General features: G+C 34.3%; 1 protein-coding gene across 1 annotated transcript; it reads right to left on the bottom strand.

The window, feature by feature from the left end:
* Window positions 1-4: 4 nt before the first annotated feature.
* On the bottom strand, window positions 5-5,181 carry LOC116140485 (TPR repeat-containing thioredoxin TDX). Its single transcript, XM_031426110.1, has 10 exons — window positions 5,037-5,181; window positions 4,892-4,925; window positions 3,626-3,784; window positions 3,415-3,502; window positions 3,251-3,331; window positions 3,109-3,173; window positions 2,833-2,973; window positions 2,519-2,632; window positions 1,738-1,768; window positions 5-654 (listed from the first exon to the last, which is right to left on the bottom strand). Exons 1-10 carry the CDS (start codon window positions 5,144-5,146, stop codon window positions 323-325), a joined length of 1,155 nt encoding a protein of 384 aa, XP_031281970.1. The 5' UTR covers window positions 5,147-5,181; the 3' UTR covers window positions 5-322.
* Window positions 5,182-12,666: the final 7,485 nt, after the last annotated feature.

Raw genomic sequence — 12,666 nt, 5'->3', positions numbered from 1 at the left:
GATATTGAAAATAAAAGGAACATCAACATCAACAACAAGGCCTTTTTGTTCATTTACATTGAAAGTAACTCTTGATCGCACTAATAAATAATTGGCGATTGTTCATATGGAGTTTTACATGCAAATTAGACCAAAAGTTCATACTGACCAAAAGCTAGATAAATACCTACTCTTGCTTTAAAAACATTCTCGTGCTTGATAAACAACTAAAGCTTTGATGGGGACACCTCTTGAGCAAATTAATTTGTTGAGACAGGTTAAATTCCCGGACGTTTCTCTCATGGGAAATCTCAAACAGAAGTTGCTCCTATCAGGACTTTAACTACTGGCCTGCATGCTGTGCAATCTTCTTTTCAAGGGCACTTTTATCAGTGCCAACTAACGTGTCAACTTCTTTGCCGTTCTTTATGAAAAAGAAGGTTGGAACACTGCTTATATTCCATTTTGCAGCCACATCCCGAGCCTCGTCTATGTCAACTTTCAAGAAAACAACTTTCGGATACTTTGAGGCAAAACTTGTGTAAACTGGAGAAATGAAACGGCAGGGCCCACACCATGTTGCAGTAAAATACATGATTGCCAGACGAGATGTTCTCGTAGCAGCATTCATCTTAGTTTCTAGTTCACCAATGGAGTGAATAGCCATAACGTCCCCTATTAATCGCAAAAACCATAATAAGATAATTAACACGAAAACATGCTCTATAAACGCTACTAACAGTAACATATCAACCAACTTTGCATATCAATGGCTAATAAAAAAACCATCAAACAACTACAAGCCTTAAGCTTGGACTCCTGTATGAGAGATTTGATGATTACAAATGTCAGAAACACAGTAAAATAATTCTTTCTCTTCCCAAAGAGGCTTACTTTAAAAATTAAGCCAAAGGCTGCTATTAAAAAATTAAAATTGAAAAAACAAAAGAACAAAAGAAACATGACAATCATGACAGAGGATAAGTGTCTAGAAATAAATAAAAACAAGAACAATAGAACCCTGTATTTATACAGGATCAAAAGCTTATAATGGTGCATCAAGAAATTCCAGAACGAAGAAAGTTATGATCAGTAACATTGACATGAATGTTTAGGGTTAATTTGCAATGACAAAGAATCAATTGCACCGAAAGGTTACTGAATAGGAGCCCCCCTCAAGGCTGTTAACCACTAAAGCTTGACTGATTCGGGAAAATTCTTGATATGCCCATTAGGTGAACTCTATTAGCCTCCCATAAGGTTGGAAAAGTATTGGTAAGTCATATATAACTAGAAACTATCCATAGAAATTGCTTAACCTATCCATTGATCCTGGAGAAACAATACATGCATTCACATATCTATCCTTTTCAGCTACGTTTATAATATATACAGCAACATGTGACAAAATAAACTATCATAACACCTCAAAACCAATTGCCTTTGTTCAATACTACATCTTTAGTAAAGAAATGCAGCAAAGTGCAAAACATGCATATATGTTTATTGAATGTCAAACAAGTGATGCATATAGCTATGAATTGGATAAGTGAAGGCCAGACCAAATGTTTACTACATAAATATCTCTGTACTGAAAGTATTAGTTATCAAATCAATGCCATCCCCACATTATTATAGAAATGAAGGATGCATAGCCTCAATTTATCAAAACTATTCTCTTCTAGATGAGCTTGATTAAAGGTGAAGACCTATATATATCATATGAAACACAAATTGAAAAGAAATCAGAAGCCATACCCTCCTTTAACGCAGACAAAGCTTCCCGTTCCTGCATAAAATTGAAAAGTTTATAAGCATCAGAATAGATGTTTTCATGCTCCTATAAAAGAACATAACATAGCAACACAAGGAAATTAGGAGAGGAGCAATTATCCAATTGTTGAGAAATCAGAATACCCACAACCCCATATAGAAAAAAAGTAAAGAAAAAACTGGATTCAGATCAATCTCCTCGTTAATGACCATATCCTAACTAACGACAAGATAAACGATGGACTCAAATGACAACTCAGCTAGGTAAACATTAAATATGATCTAAAATTGGTTGTTTTTTATGAAATAGCCCTTGGTCAAAACTTCCCACTTTAAGAACACCAAAAATAAACCCTCAGGATCTAGTTGAATAATCATGTCTGTTGTTCACTCCCACAAGGACACCAGTCATCTACTAAGCCAAAAGCCACAAGTAACCAGCTCCCTTCATGGGGAGATAGAGAAGAGAGAAGGGGGGGTGGGAGGTGGGGTTGTTTGTAGATACTGACTCAAGTAAACTGGTCCAGGGAATTTCTAGGTTATTCAAAAATGCTAGAGTGCGTGAGTCTTATTGTTCTAAGGAAGTTCATTTTGTTACTATGTATCAATATTGCAAATGGAAAAAAACCTATGGGCAAAAAAAAAATAATCTATGCTTCATGGCAACAAAATAACATCAAGATGATTACATTGCTTCTGGATATTTAAAAAAAAAAAAAAAAAAAAAAAAGTCAGATAATAGTGAAATAAGGTTAATGCCACTTACAGCTTCAGCTTGTCGTTTTTGCTTCTCACGTTCAGCTTTTTTTAGATCCTTTTCTTTCCGCAATTTTTCATATTTTCTTCGATGCTCTTGCAATTTACGAACATTAGGTTCAACCTATGGAATCCAATGCGGTTGTTTTATATAAATGAATACATAAAAGTAAATGTTTAGATGAGTCACAAAAAGGTCAACTGCTAAAAATCAATAAAAATCGTGTCAAAAACCCTTATTGAAACAACCCACAGTGGATTTTACTTGAATAATGCGATATTAAGAAACAGTTTCTATAGCAAGAACCATATAAGGCTTATCACCTTTTTGAGCACTGAACCAATCTCTTCATCATAATCTAACTTTGATGCAACGTGCAGATCATTTGTTGCTTCTTCCCACTGGCCCAACATTGCCCTTGCCATTCCACGCACTTTATATCCTTTTGCTGAATCAGGGTTAATCTAGAGCATGTAAATGCAGAAAGTTAGGTTATCTTGCTCACTCCAAGATAAATACATATGCAGATACTTCATAACCAATTATAATTAACACTTCTTTGGCAGTCTATACAAGTACAGATGAAGGGACATATCTACCTGTAAAGCTTCATTAGCATCACGGACTGCAGCATTTGGTTTGTTCAACTTAATGAAGACACCAGCTGAAAACAAGCATGTCAAATTAGGGCAGATACAAAGAAAAATCAGCAAGCACAAGAATGATGCAAATCAATAATACCTCGAGCTGCATATAAAATGGCTGAAGTAGGATTCAACATTATTGCTTCTGTTAATTGATCAATGGCTTCATCCGGTTTACCTGAAAAGCTAGAAAAGTTTGTCAAGAAATACTAGGGAGGAGATTAGTTAAAACAGTTTAAACACAATAAGATAATGCCATGCCTTCAGAGATTGAATCCATAGCTTTTAGTTTCGCTGCATTTGCAGCGTCACGCATTTCTTCAGTAACTTCAACTGACGGATCTCCCATCTATGTTAAAAGACACAAAGTGTAGTATTTCAATTTAGATGCCTATCACAGGCCTTTGGACCAAACCAAAATAGATATATGACAGGTATTAATAGATTCACGTCCAACTCTATCTAAGCCCACCTTTTGAGGAGGATCATTGTCAGGCTCAACAATATCTGTATTATCCAACTCAATATCCGATTCGACAATTTCATCATCATCTTCACTAGTTAAATTGGACTTCTTGGCATCAAAATGCTCCCCAGGGTCTGACATGTCGACACCACTTTTATCCTCTTTCTGTTATTAGAATATACAAAGGCATAAGATCAAGCATAATGAACTGCCTAAACAAATTTTAGCTGAAAAGAGAATAGCCCAAATTTAATGTATTTTTAAGACTGCACCAAAAGGGTGCCAGTATTTTAGCCCAAATTTAATGGATTTTTAAGACTGCACCAGAAGGGTACAGTATTTTGCAAAGGTATGCAAGTGATGTACCCTAACTGAATCAATCAGTTGACTTATCCATTCAAACATGTAGCACATATTGCCAAGAATTTATGAAACTGCTAAACACAGCACATTATGGGAGATAAATAGAAATCATTTTCCCATATGCAAGAATATGCTCAAGAAATCAAACCTAATCATGCTTGAAACCCCTTTTAAAATAAGGTTCAAATAGAAAAACAAAACTTACACCTCAACTTAAGGCAGGAAATCGAGTCATTTAACTTATGAAAATCATACAAAAGAATAAATAAGAAACCTTTTTTATTTAATTCTCTAATTTTACACTAGTTTAAAACTGTATCCGAAAACCATACGGGAATCATTTCAACCAAATGAGTTTCTTTTTTCAAAAAAAAAAAAAAAAAATCTTGGACCCCTTTACTTGGGCTCTAAATTCTTCCTTTGATCAAAACTTTCCCACCCTCTAAGATTTCTTCTTTCTTTGATATGAACACACTACTAAACAAATAAAAAACCCTTTAAGCTACTAAAATCAGACAAAAGAACAAATAAAAAACCCTTTTTCCATCTAATTCTCTAATTTTACACTAGTTTAAAACTGTGTCCGAAAACTATACAGAAATCATTTTAACGAAATAGGTTTTTTTTTTTTTTTTTTTTTTTTTTTTTTTTTTTTTTTCTAAACCCCTTTTCTTAGGCCCTAAATTCTTCCTTTGATCAAAACCTCCAACCCTCTAAGATTTCCACTTTCTTTCTTTGATATGAACGCACTACAACCAGCATAGCAAACTGGGTCCATTATAAACTAAATTCCACCACACAAAAATAAACCATAAATTACTTAACACAATAATAAATAAAATTAAAGCCAATTTGAGCTGCTTAAACTCTTGAAACTACAAAAAAATTAAAAAAAAAAAATTGTCTCACCGATTCCGTGGTCGGTGGGATTTCAGCGCCCAAGCTGAAAGATTGAAAACCGAACAAATAAATAAATAGACGAAAGAAAACAAGCAAGTATTAAGCAAAGATTTGAAGCTGGAAAAAAAATTTAAAAAAAAAAAAAAAAAAAAACCTGTCGAGATAAGACTTGAAGAAAGCAAGAGAGGGATGGTGGAGAAGAGAAGGGTTTGATTTACAGAGATGAACGAAGTGTCTTAAGTCAGAGATTTTTGAAGAATCCATTTGCGAATAAATTCTGAAAGCAATTGAATGGGAAGGAAGAGTCGAGATGAAAGAAGAATTCTCCTTTATTCTAACAATGGACTGACGGTGGCCCACTCTCTAGTGGACTTGTTTCTTTGAATATGATTCTTCCCGGGCTTAAAAGAAATTAGATTTAGATCTTAATCATCCCTCCACTTTTAAAAAGTTTCAGAAAACACCCCAAAACGTGCCACTATTTAAGGGTAAAAAAGGAATTTTCGTGTTCATAACTAAAATCCGGATTTAAACTGTTGCTTGCCTATGCTAATTCATGCATGCACCTCTTACGTGCCAAAGTTAAAATAAACTAATATTTCAATATTTGAAAATATGTTTGATATAATATTTTTTTTAATTATTTTTGTATTGAAAATTATAGAAATTGTAAAAATAAGATGAAAGAATTAATTAGTTAATTATCTTTAAATACATTTACTATATAATCTAATTTTACATAATTTTTCATGGATATAAAGACACATGACAATTTTACCATCTAACGGTTACAATTAATTCAAAAACTATACTTAATAAACAAAAAACTTGTTACCCAAAAAGATAAAAATAAAAAATAAAAAATTTATTCTAACACACTTCCATAATAAAAAAAAATTATTATGGACATGCACGAGGGGGTTGGGTTCGGATTTTGTTAGTGTTGTTTTTTGAAAATAACAAAAAATGTTTTTAGTTTCAATAATGTCATGTCCGTAACCTAAATTTACAACTTTTTCTCACAACTCCTAAATTGGCAGTTCGTCATTGATTAGTTTGCAAATAGGTAGGTGAGATCCCTACAAACAAACAGAACCCATTTTACGAGCTGACCAATAATGAATTGCTACGTCGAGATTGTGAGATTAGGTTGTGAACATAATATTATTTGTTCAGTTTAATTGTATTTTTAGTTTTGGTCCCATCCCACTCACTTTGGGGTGGGTTCTCGCCTTGTGTTTTTGTTTTGTTATTTTTAACTTCGGGCCCTTAGGTACACAAGATTTCAGTATTCTATTCCATATTCTATCCAAAATACACTTTTATTTCCTTATTCTTAAAATATTATTCTATATTATTCAATTCTTTTAAACCTTTTAAATTTGTTAATTTAACTAAACACCCCTCAATTTTTTTTTTTAGAAATTGATAAAAACACCCTAACAACCCACATTTGTCAGATTCTGGCCACCACCGCTAAAAGCTGGCCAGAATCTGGTATAATAGCACACTACCGGTAGGTTTTGACCGGTAGTGCACCGATCTAGTATTTTTCGACTAGATCTACGGCCAAAGATTTAGCCGTTGACGGCTAGATCTTTGGCTGTAGCCAGTCGTCAACGACGGCCAAGATATGGCTGTCATTGACGACCAAATGCGGCCAGATCAAGCCGTTAATGGCCAAATCACTTCATAGATCTAGCATTTTCTGGCTAGATCTACCGTGAATTTGGCTAGAGAGAAGTCATATTGGCGCACGACCGACCAGATCCAACCGTTCGTGTGCCGATAAGGCGACTTCGGCTATCCTCCGATGGTGGTGGCTTGTTGTCGATATTTAATAGGTGTGTGGAGATGTTTTTGTTAATTTTTAATATTTTATTATAGGGGTGTTTAGTAAATAAACAAACATATGAAGTATTTTTGTTAATTTCTAAGTTTTACACCCTAATAACCACCCAATTTTACCTTTTTCAAAGTGTTATTCTAAAGATTTTAAGAATAATGAACCGAGTGCACCCTCGTTTTCCTTTTTTCCTTTTGTTTTTTTATTTATATTTGAATTTACTAACAACTAACCAACGGATTGAACTATCGGCTCGCAATTTTACGATTTTTTTTAAACATTTTATCCTAATTTAATCAGCCACTAGTATAAATACACGTTGCCACCTGCTTTAATTTGCCAATTCTGGGAAAATCAATTAAAAAACCTATGTTAAAAAAATTGAAATAATTCTCAGAAGCATTTGATTTATAATTAAAAATAAATTTCAAAAATGAAAATTTTCAATATGTTTTAATTGTTACGTTTGCCAAAATACTGTATATCCCATCTTTTGTAGTATAAGACTTACTTAGTATTCCATTTATTATTTATTTAATATTTAATGTTTAGTAGATGGTAGATTAATTTTTTCTACGGGTATCACAAGCTAAATGGGCCTAGCCCTCTGTCAGATGGGCCTAACCCTGTCTCAAATGGGCCTAACAACTTTGAAATAGAAATAAGAATGTCCAAATTAAGGATTAAAAAAATAAATTAATTGCAACAAAAATTCCCAATTAAATGTAGATATGCTTGGGGGTAGAGATGGGCATTTTGCCCGCCCCAATGAGGATCCACCCCGACACATCCCGATTGGGCCGAGGATTCCTCAGATTTCACTGGTTGATGGGTCGAGGATGGACAAAAAAAACCCCCACATCTGGGGATAGGGCGGGTATGGGGGCTAGCTTGCCCCGACGGGACCTGCCCCGCCCCCATAAGCCCCATAAAACTTTGACCTATGTCGTCCCCGACCTGCCCTGAAATTTAATATTGATATTCTATATAATATTTTAAAATTTGGTCAGTTAATTCAATACAATTTAATTACTTAATAATCTAATCACATTGTAATTAAGTAATTAATTACAATTTTATTAAATAATTAATTAATCCCTTAAAGATTTGTAATTTGTAAATTTATGGCACTATTACATAAACTAAGGTAATTAAATCAAACTTGCTTTGCAGGCCCATGTTTTCTACTGACAATATTAATTCAGACAAGCACAACTGCACAAGATGGAACATGGAAGAGACCAGTAAGTCCATTATGTAATGTAAACCAGTAGTTGAACTTATGTTACATTTATTTTCATATCAAAATTTTATTCATATATTTCAATGAGTTTTCATTTTACTGTCTAGAGTTATTACTAAAAAATTGTACAAAATCAATATTTAAAAAAAAAAAAAAAAGTTAACAATAATTCATAAGTCATTCGGGAAAAATTCCCCCGTTGAGATTATCCTTGTCGGGGGGAAACCCCCATGGGGATTAATATTTGCCATTTCCTAACCTCCGAGTTGGGTCAACATCTCATACCCACGGGGTGGGGTTGGGGATTCCCCAGCCCCCTTGTCTTGGGGATGGGCGAACCCCCAAGGAGTCAAGTACGGGTTTGGCGACCCCAATCCTTGGCCCGCACCCATCCCTACTTGGGGACTGGGGCACACTCAAAATATAGTTTTGGGTGGAATTTTTGGATTTATTCCATATGGTTTATGGTCTAACGTTTTAATTTATTAGATTATCAAACCATATATGCAGAGATCCAATTTTACTTATTTTACGTTGCTTCTAGATATATATTTATTAATAGGCCCTTCTAAATGTAAAAGAATAAAAAAGCTAGATAAGTAGGTTTAGAAATCGAAATTCAAAAATAGAAAAGCATATGATAAAAACAAAACAAATGAAAATAAAAATCATAATATATCATATTAGTCGCCCATATTGTTGACACTTATAGATGAAAATTGTAACACATTGATTAAAGAAGACGACCTACATAAGTCAAGTATATATTTGATTTTCACTTGATAAAATCCTACTAATATAAGGGATTTTGTTTGTAATAAGATACACTTTTGTTTCCTAAATCAGAAGACCATATAGACAGTTCTTTAGAATATCTCAGTATCAGATGGCATTTGTGCAACTTATTCTACCATTTCATTTATGAAATCACACACCATCATTTGGCCATTTTCTTTTATGACATAAACCATGGTTGTCAAATCAAATAATGTATCGTGTATCGAAAACCTAATTTTTTGAATCATATATCGCTTCGTATTATAGGATACGCCTTTTTCAAAAATAAAAAATAAAAAAATTAATAAAATTTTTCTAAAAAGTAATGTCATCCCCAAGATTAATTAACAAATTTTGTGGTATTATTGACTTTAAATTATGGTATTACATAATCAAAATTAATCACAAAATTAAGAATCTATATCATTTTCTCTCAACCATTCATATCATTTCCAAGATCAATGTCAATATCTATATCTCCCATTTGTATTATTATTATCATGCAAAATGGGCAACATATCTTCCTCTTCACTTTCTCTATGCAAAATGGGTAAATTTGGGTAGGTTTTAGTGAACCGGGTTGGGTGACCTCGATTCGACTCAAAACATTTTTTAGTGGTCATGTTCAGCAATTTAATTTAACGTCGTGAAAAGGGATGCAAAAGAACCATATGCCAAGGTTTGGAGAGTGTTAGTATCCAACTTCGAGAAGAGAAGCACTTGCCTTCTGCTTCTAGTAACATAACTTGGTGAGTCATATTCTTTGAGAAACTGTAAAAACCTTATCGGTAAGTGGTGGGCTTGTCCGGTGATAGAATCAGCCATGGTGTAAGTTTAGATATAAATCTAAGCTTCTCCATAACTGCAACAGATAGCCATGAAGTACAAACCAAACCGAAAGCAGAGAGATCCTCGTACAAAGTTAGCTGCTTGATAATTTGAATCAAAAGGTCCTCATTCAATTTTAACCAGGCGCCCATGTTGACACAAACCTGTAAGAATTAAGATGGAATGGAAGGTGTAATAAACAACCTGACTCAACAGAATCTAGATGTCTTTCTAACCTGGTGATTAGTACTGAAAACTTGAATGAATAAAACTTATGGATTATCCAGATATTTATAAGAAAACCATTAGAGCAAGAAATTATAAAATAATTGTGAAAAATCAGAGAGAACTGTATCTCCTTTATAATGATCAGAAGATAATACATCAATATATAGGAAAATAAAGAACTAATCTGGTAAACAAATGATCTAATCTAGGAAATGAATAATCTAACTTCCTATTTTATAGATCTTGTTCTTAATATATATTGATTACAATCCTAATATCCTAATATAGGATTATACACTTCAACACTTCCCCTCAAGTTGGAGCATATAAGTCATATGCACCAAGCTTGCTACAGATAAAATCAATGCGCGGACCCTTGAGAGATTTAGTGAGGATGTCTACTAACTGGTCGTTGGAACTGACATGACTAGTGGTAATACATCCAGATAGAACTTTTTCCCGAATAAAATGACAATAAATTTCTATGTGCTTAGTTCTCTCATGAAATACTAGATTAGAGGCAATATGGAGAGTAGCTTGATTATCACAGAGTAACTTTATTTGTGACACTTCTACAAATTTCAACTCTTGGATCAATTGCTTTAACCAAATGAGCTCACAAGTAGCTAAGACCATTGCATGATATTCAACTTTTGCGCTTGATCGAGTAACAACGGCTTGCTTCTTAACTTTCCAAGACACTAGGTTTCCTCTAATAAGAACACAAAAACCCAAAATAGAACGTCTATCAGATGGAGATCCTGGCCAATCAGCATTAGAATATCCAACAATGTGTGAATTACCCCTGTTCTCATATAACAAGCCTTTGCTTGGTGCACCCTTTATATATGTTAAAATCCGAACAACTACCTTCCAATGACTATCACATGGAGACTGTAAGAACTGACTTATAACTCTAACAGAAAAGGAAATATCAGGTCGTGTGATGGTGAGATAATTAAGTTTACCAACCAGTCTTCGGTATCTTTCAGAATCAGCCAGCAGCTCCCCCTGTCCAGGTGAGAGTTTTAAATTAGGATCCACAGGAGAGTATATTGGTTTACAATCTGACATTCTTGTTTGTTCAAGAATATCTAATGTATACTTTCTCTGAGAGATAGCAATACTAGATTTGGACTGAGCAACTTCTATATCAAGGAAGTATTTAAGAAGTCCTAAATCTTTGGTTTGAAAGTGTCTGAATAAATGCTTCTTCAATTGTTCAATACCATCTTGATCACTCCATGTAATAACAATATCATCAATATAGACAACCGATAGATACATTGCCCTAGTGTTGTATGTCTTTAAAAGACAGAATGATCAAACTCATACCGAATCATACCAAATTCTTGGATAACAGTATTGAATCGTCCAAACCAGGCATGAGGAGACTATTTCAAACCATACAAAGAACGAAACTAACTCCCATGTGTGATTATGATGCAAAGCAATCATCTCATCAACCATTGCCTGACGCCATCCGTGATTAGAGTGTGCCTCATGAACATTTGAAAGGACAAAAACAGAAGAAAGTGTTGACATAAAAGCATAATATAATAAAGATAAACGATGATAACTTAAAAAATTATAGATCAAATGAGGGTTGCGAGTAGACCGCAAACTTTTACAAATGGCAATGGGAAACTGATCATCAGGAGAGAGGACCGTGGCATTGGAGGAATCAGGAGTAGGATTGCCATTGACAGGAGCCCCAAGGACACTAACCGGATCAGGAGTAGTACCTGTAAATGGAACAAGACTATGGTCTGTAATAAGAGGCTCGGTAGTAGAAAATTGTGGGGCTATGATAGACTCAAGGAGATTGGTAATGGACGGTATGGGAAGGACCGTGGTTATGGACTCACAATCTAAGGTAAAAGAAGAAAAGAATGGAGACTACTCAAAAAACGTAACATCAGCAGAGAGAAAATAACAATGTGTTGATGGAGAAAAAACACTTATATCCTTTCTGAAGAGGTGAATACCATAAGAAAATACACTTGGTAGATTTAGCTACTAGTTTGTCTTGACCAGGAGGGAAAACATGGACAAAGCATGTGCACCCAAAGACACGAGGAGGGATAGAATACAACGATTAATCAGGAAATAAAATGGAATGAGGTACCTTGTCGTTGAGGACAGAAGAGGGCATCCGATTTATTATGAAACAGGCGGTCAAAACAGAGTTTGCGTAAAAACGAAAAGGGACTTTATTATGTAAAAGCAGGGTACGAGCAATTTCAATGAGATGTCTGTTTTCACGCTCACGCACAAGAAGAATGATGAAGGATTCCTTGAGAAGACATGAATTTAGTAAAGGGATCAGAGAAATACTTGCGAGTATTATCACTGCATAATACTCAAATAACAAAATTAAATTGAGTCTTAATTTATGCACAAAAAGATTCAAAGATGGAAAATAACTCAGAACGAGTTTCATTAGAAATAACCAAGTACAACGTGAGTAATCATCAATAAAGGTAACAAAGTACTGAAAACCTAAAACATGTGATGCACGACAAGGTCCCCACACATCTGAATGAACTAACTCAAAAGGGGACACAACCCGTTTATTGACATGCTTTGGAAAGGTGATACGAGAATGTTTTCCAAGCTGACATGACTCACAATTTAAAGACGATAAATTAGATAGATCAGGATGCATCTTTTTAAGCTTTACTAAACTGGGATGACCCAAACTATTATGAAGGAGTGCTAGAGATTCAGTGACAATGCATGCTATAGATGGTAGATGGAGATGATAGAGGCCTTGTGACTCATGTCTTATGCCAATCATCCGTCCCATGCCTTGATCCTGTATACCAATAGAGTCAGTATCAAAAGATATAGAACAATTTA

This window comes from Pistacia vera, unplaced genomic scaffold (assembly GCF_008641045.1).
Source record: "Pistacia vera cultivar Batoury unplaced genomic scaffold, PisVer_v2 Contig373, whole genome shotgun sequence".
NCBI classification, from domain to species: Eukaryota; Viridiplantae; Streptophyta; class Magnoliopsida; order Sapindales; family Anacardiaceae; genus Pistacia; species Pistacia vera.
This window is presented reverse-complemented; position numbering and strand designations above follow the sequence as displayed.